Source organism: Quercus robur, chromosome 5, assembly GCF_932294415.1.
Source record: "Quercus robur chromosome 5, dhQueRobu3.1, whole genome shotgun sequence".
NCBI classification, from domain to species: Eukaryota; Viridiplantae; Streptophyta; class Magnoliopsida; order Fagales; family Fagaceae; genus Quercus; species Quercus robur.
Window position 1 is genome coordinate 61,698,469 of NC_065538.1, and position 6,003 is coordinate 61,704,471.

At 33.2% G+C, this 6,003-nt stretch overlaps 1 protein-coding gene across 1 annotated transcript; it reads left to right on the top strand.

Moving 5' to 3' along the window:
* The first annotated feature begins 1,694 nt into the window (after positions 1-1,694).
* LOC126726577 (CBL-interacting serine/threonine-protein kinase 23-like) lies at positions 1,695-3,923 on the top strand. Its single transcript, XM_050431853.1, has 5 exons — positions 1,695-1,890; positions 2,121-2,192; positions 2,361-2,468; positions 2,821-3,760; positions 3,857-3,923. The coding sequence occupies exons 1-4, from the start codon at positions 1,849-1,851 to the stop codon at positions 2,917-2,919; spliced, it is 321 nt and encodes a 106-aa protein (XP_050287810.1). The 5' UTR covers positions 1,695-1,848; the 3' UTR covers positions 2,920-3,760; positions 3,857-3,923.
* The last annotated feature ends 2,080 nt before the right edge of the window (positions 3,924-6,003 follow it).

Genomic DNA, 6,003 nt, shown 5'->3' on the forward strand with positions numbered 1-6,003 from the left:
GTACCGGTATCAGTCATACCTGCAGTATATGCCATACTGACCATTAAATTAGTACTAATCCTCCTCAGTTTTCTTAAATGCACTGAATAAAATATCTGGATGTATTGGAGATTTAATGATAATCTTGTAATTAGATGGATCACAATACGTAATTAACAATAAATGTGAACTTTAAGAACAAAAATGAAATATTAAGGATGGAATGACACTTAATGCAAAATTAGAGACTATAATGCTAAAAAATAAATTAAAGACTGTCATTTGAAATTTAAATTTTTTGTTTTTAAAGATACTTCAATCAAAATTAGAGTTTTATATATAAAAATTTGTTGAACATTTACATGGTTACATACAATACACACTCTTTCTTTATGTTTGATAGAGTATATTATTATTATTTTTTTAGCAGATTGATAGAGTATATTAGAATTAATTGATTTAAGGATAAATATTGTTACATACTTCTTAGTGCACTCTACTTGTGAAATTGTGTTGTGAAAACACCACTTCGATTATAATTGTGAAAGAAAAATGATACATACACAATATTTTCAAAACAAATTTCAAGTACAAGATGATTGCTTAGGTACTCATCGTAATATTAATCCTAATTTTTCAATTCATTTTTTCGAATCGTCCGAATCAGATTTGTTTTTTTTTTTTTTTTTCTCTTTTTTCTGGTTAGATTTATTGATCCAATTAAGTTGAATTCGAGGAATTTCTTTGATTTTACACTGAGTAACACCGTAATATTATTTGTTGTTTGACTGTGTGGCTGCCAAGAAAAAATGAACAAGGAAAAAGAGCAAGCGAAATGTAATTTGTTGTTTTTGATTTTTAACTATTAGGCGAAGTCAACTTTGGCTAAAACGTGTTTTTTAAAAGAAGTTGTTCATTAGGTGGTGAATTATTCTTGTGATATCCCCAAAAATTGATATTAAATTAGTTGAGTATGTGACGAGTCCCACGACATGGTATATTGGGTTGATATGGACTTTATAATATAAATAACCTCAAAGAGCAACCAAATTAGAGAGAGTTAGAATTGGGTTTATTTCACAAACAAATCAATTCAATTTCAAATAAATAAGTCAATGACTATGGATACGAAGTTTTTCACAATTGCTGATGTGACATGTTGTGATTATTACTTAACGTCTATTTGGAAACAGTTTATCTAGCTTTTTTCTAAAAGTGTGCAAAAGGATACTTGTACTTCGAAGAAGTAAGAAAAAGTGAGGTTTTAAAAGCTGTACATAAAAGTTAAAAACTAAAAACTAAGAACGTTTGTCAACAATTGTAAACGTGATATTGCTCCAATCACAACTTAACACTCTAGTAGGTTGTGAAATACGTTGTGAAAAGAGATTGTGCCCCTATCATTGCTCATTTCAATTTAATTGACTCAAAGTATAATTCTAGATTAGTCTTTTATGTTCTATATAATTTGCTTATGGAGTGCTTGCATAATTATAAGATAATATATATTTTTTTGATATGAAACTCCAAATCTAAGGAAATTTTGGTTAATATAATTACATTGGAAATGTAATTCTTTTGTCTCGTGTAATAATATTGAGACTCTAGGGGTTATTGTGCGCTGTTTGGTTGCTGTAAAAGTTACCAAGAAAAGAAAATAAACAACATTTTGATTGCCAGATGAGTTATTTGCACCCCCTCACTTTGGCATTTAGTGGAGAATTATTTAAGATTTATATGCATTGATTGTGCAAAGATTATACTTTGTTGAAGTTCTACATTTATTATTGTTTCAGTCTATATATAAATGTTGGTTTTTTGTTTTTTTGGCTGGTTTCTCCTTTGCAGATTAAACGTGAAATTTCAACTATGAAACTGATCAGACACCCAAACGTTATCCGTATGTATGAGGTTTGGGAGCACACCTACTTTGTTTAATTTTATTTTTAACTTATCTTAATGCAATGAAATGACTTATTATTCAATCACCTTCTTCATGGTTTATTGGTGGAGATTTATATTTGATCTTAATTGTGATATATTTCTATATCCTGGATTCTCCACATGTTTTGTACTTAATCAGAATGTTTCTTGATTATCTTCTGAGTCTCGATTGACTTCCAGCAGTATTACTTGTGTAGATGATGGCTACCAGGACGAAAATATATATAGTCATGGAATTTGTGACCGGTGGGGAATTGTTTGACAAAATTGTAAGATAGTGCTTGTTTCCTACTGATGACTAACATATGTGATCTGGAATGAAGGGCCCTAAATTACGTGTGCATGATTTGTTAATAGACTCTACTTATCATAAAAATGAATGATCCGTTAATAAACTCTATATAATTAACTGGTTTTTGTGCTATTTCTTGAGCCAGGCAAGTAAAGGAAGGTTGAAGGAAGATGAAGCTAGAAAGTATTTTCAGCAACTTATTAATGCTGTGGATTACTGTCATAGCAGAGGTGTATTTCATAGAGACCTAAAGGTGTGATTTCTTTTTTTTTTTTAGCTATCTATTTACCTATAATACTCTTATAATGTTTGAGCTACTAAATCCAACTAGGTCCAAGACATTTCAAAATTGACTAACTTGGTCCCTAATCACCGTCATAGAGAGGAGAGAAATGAGTGACGGTTTAGGGGACCAAGTTGGTCAGTTTTGAAATATCTTGGACCTGACTGACATTAGCCCAAATTTCAAGGGTTTTACTGTATTTTACCCTAAAATTAATTTATGCAGTTGGAGGCGATGAACTGATTTTTATGTATAATTGAATGACATTGCATCTATTATAAGAAAATAAAATAAAGATGTCATTGTGGTTTGTCATTTGCAGCCAGAGAATTTACTGCTGGATGCTAATGCAGTTCTTAATGTTTCGGCTTTTGGATTAAGTGCACTACCACAACAAGTTCTAGTGAATATGATGACTTAATGTGATGCAGGGAGTGCAATATCAATTCAATTTAATTTTAGAAGTCCATTTTCTTTTTATTATTGGTCTATTGAATTATTTTAAGTCTTGTTAGCTAGTTAAGTTATTAAGGTTGTTTTTGTAATTGCATAATTGGGTTTTGGCCCAAGTCAATCAGGGTTATTAGAGTTCAGTCCAAGTAGTCAATGGGGGTAGTACTATGATTGATGTATAAAAATTTGTTGGTATTATGCCAATGGCTTAGTGCTGAATCTGCTGATTCCAGAAAAGGATGCACTAGGTGCTAATTCCAAGCAACCCTTGGTTTGATTCCAGGTTTATCCTTTGCTTTCTATTCTATTTGTTCCCGCAAAAGATTGTATTGCATCAATTTTGGTATTAGACCGTTAATTGTTCTGCATCATATTGCCTCATAGAAAAAAATTGTGTTTATGCACTCATTCAAAAAAATAAAAAATAAAGTTTTTATCCTAAAAGTTGCACAAAACTCTTGCCAATGAGTCCTGGTTCAAATGTTAGTTTCTCCTCTTACAAGTGTGGGTAGAGTATGGGGTCGTAGGTTCAAAATCCACTGATGGGTCTGTAATTTACCTTTAAAAAAAAGTTATGCAGAACTTAATATAAAGAGGTGTTGGTGGCCACTGGCCACTGGGCCCTAGAAGCCCTACTTCTCCTGTGGCTACCACACTGTTTTTGGGTTATATCGGTACTATGGTGAATTATTAGGCAGGTTTACTTAATTTATCTGTGAAGGTACTGTAACTGATTAACTAATCCCTCTATTTAGGAAGATGGATTGCTTCACACAACATGTGGTACACCAAATTATGCTGCTCCAGAGGTATATCTGCTTTTGGTTCAAAGTGCAAGCTACTATTTCTTTACTCTCATAACCTTCTGTTTTGTTTTGTTAACCATTGGCACTTCACTTTTGTAGGTGATCAACAACAAAGGCTATGATGTAGCAAAGGCAGATCTGTGGTCATGCGGTGTGATTCTTTTTGTCTTGATGGCTGGATATTTACCTTTTGAAGACTCGAACCTCATGTCATTATATAAGAAGGTTCTCAAAAAAAAAAAAAAATATATATATATATATATATATATAAGAAGGTTAATTGCTCTCTGTCCCTCTCTCTCCATTAATTCATTCTTAGAATGTACCAGGAACTTTTTTATGTATCCAGGTTAATTGCTTTACAATTATTAGAACAAATTGGAAATGTATTCTGTAATTATTTTAACCAAGTAAGAACTAGCCTTGCTACTTGCTAGACATGCTTTACAGTTCAACATATTAGGGAACTGGATAGCATTAAACATGCCCTAAACTCTCAGGGACCAACTGAGGCAACAGACCTGTCATTAAATGACTGTTTCCTGTATCCCTTCACCCAACACACACACCACCACCCCCACACCCCCCCCCCCCCCCCCCCCCCCCAACAACAACACACCCTCCTTTTGTTCTTTTTACCTCTCTTCTTTTCAGAAAACAAAGATTCAAAAGAATGACATGTAAGCATATTTTGGATGTAATTCAACCTTCTTTGTTTTTTTTTTTTTTTTTTTTTGTTCCTTCTTGTTTGCAATATGAATAATGTTAGAGATATAAACTATTTTACAAAAAAATTTACAATCTGTTGATGTAGTGAGTAATTATTGGTAAATGAAAAAGTGATATTATTGGTGGGTCTAGATGAAAACCAATAATAAGGGGTTGGCCACATCAACATTTTGTAAAAATATTGTAAAATAGTTTGTACCTGTAGCATTACTCTTGTAATATATACTAGAATTGGATAATAGCATCAAATTAGGGGTCCATACATGAACAATAAATACCCCTGATAAAATTTAACAATATTATTAATATGCATGATTAGTGAGACATGTCTTGAACAATTCAATCAAGTGATCTTGCACTCAGCTAGGCTGCAAATATAGCCAAATAACCCACCCTGGCCCACTCAGCATAAAATCATAGGGCCTGGCAGATCTGAGCCACAATTTAGTTGGCCTGGGCAGAACTCACACCCTTAATCAGTTTGAAAAGCCAAGTATACCTATTCCTGGAGTAACTGGCATCATATGGGCATAAATTCATCCAGTTTAATGGGCTAGGCTCAGTTGAAAGAAAGTAGGTTGAGATCATGCTGGCATAAGATTGAACTGGTGGTGCAGACACCAAGATGAACCAAGATTAGTGCTAATTTGAATTTCAAATTTTGAAATTTCATTGATGTAATTTTATTTTGATTGAAAATTTTGTGGGATTATGTTTTATGGTTGAATTACTTTTCTTATTAATGCACTCAATGAAAGCCTATTTAAAATAGCTTCCAATAAAATGTATGACAGACTTTGATGAATAAAATTTTGAATTGGAAAATTCCCAATGGCTGGCTGCTGATTCCAAGCAAACCCCTAAGTTCAGAATCTTGGGTTATCATTTTCTTTTATTTCAATTTTCCCCTTTATCCCCCATTTGATATTGTCCTGCATCAAGCGGTCTACCTATATGTTGAACTTGCAGCTAAGGTATACATTATTTGCCTCTTTTGATGAGAGGGACAAACAAGAGGCTTTGAGAAAACTAGTGTTGGATTGACACTAGCCCATCAGAGTTGAAACCCTGGACTTGGAAATAGGCAGGACCACCAAAATAAATAAAAATATGAGTTCTTGGTGACATATATTCCGAACCTATTCTCTTACTACCATAGAATACTTGTCAGTTAGGGACACCACCAAGTGGACATACCTCATCCTTATGCAGCAATGTGAAGCAAGACCCAGTCTGGCCTGCTCTTGCTGTCCGCCCAACCCGATGAATAAATCTCTTCATGTATGCGGGCAGATTATAATTAATGACATTTCTATCCCCTTCAACATCCATGCCATGAGCCATCGCATTAGAGGAAACAAGTACTTGTATCTTCCCTTCCCGGAATGCCTTCAATGTCTTACTGCAGTACAAAATCAGATTTTCATTACATGTTAGATAACCTCAAACCGTGTAATAAAACAAATTAAAGCCATCAGCACATGAAATTTTTAATTACATTAACCTATCAAAAAATA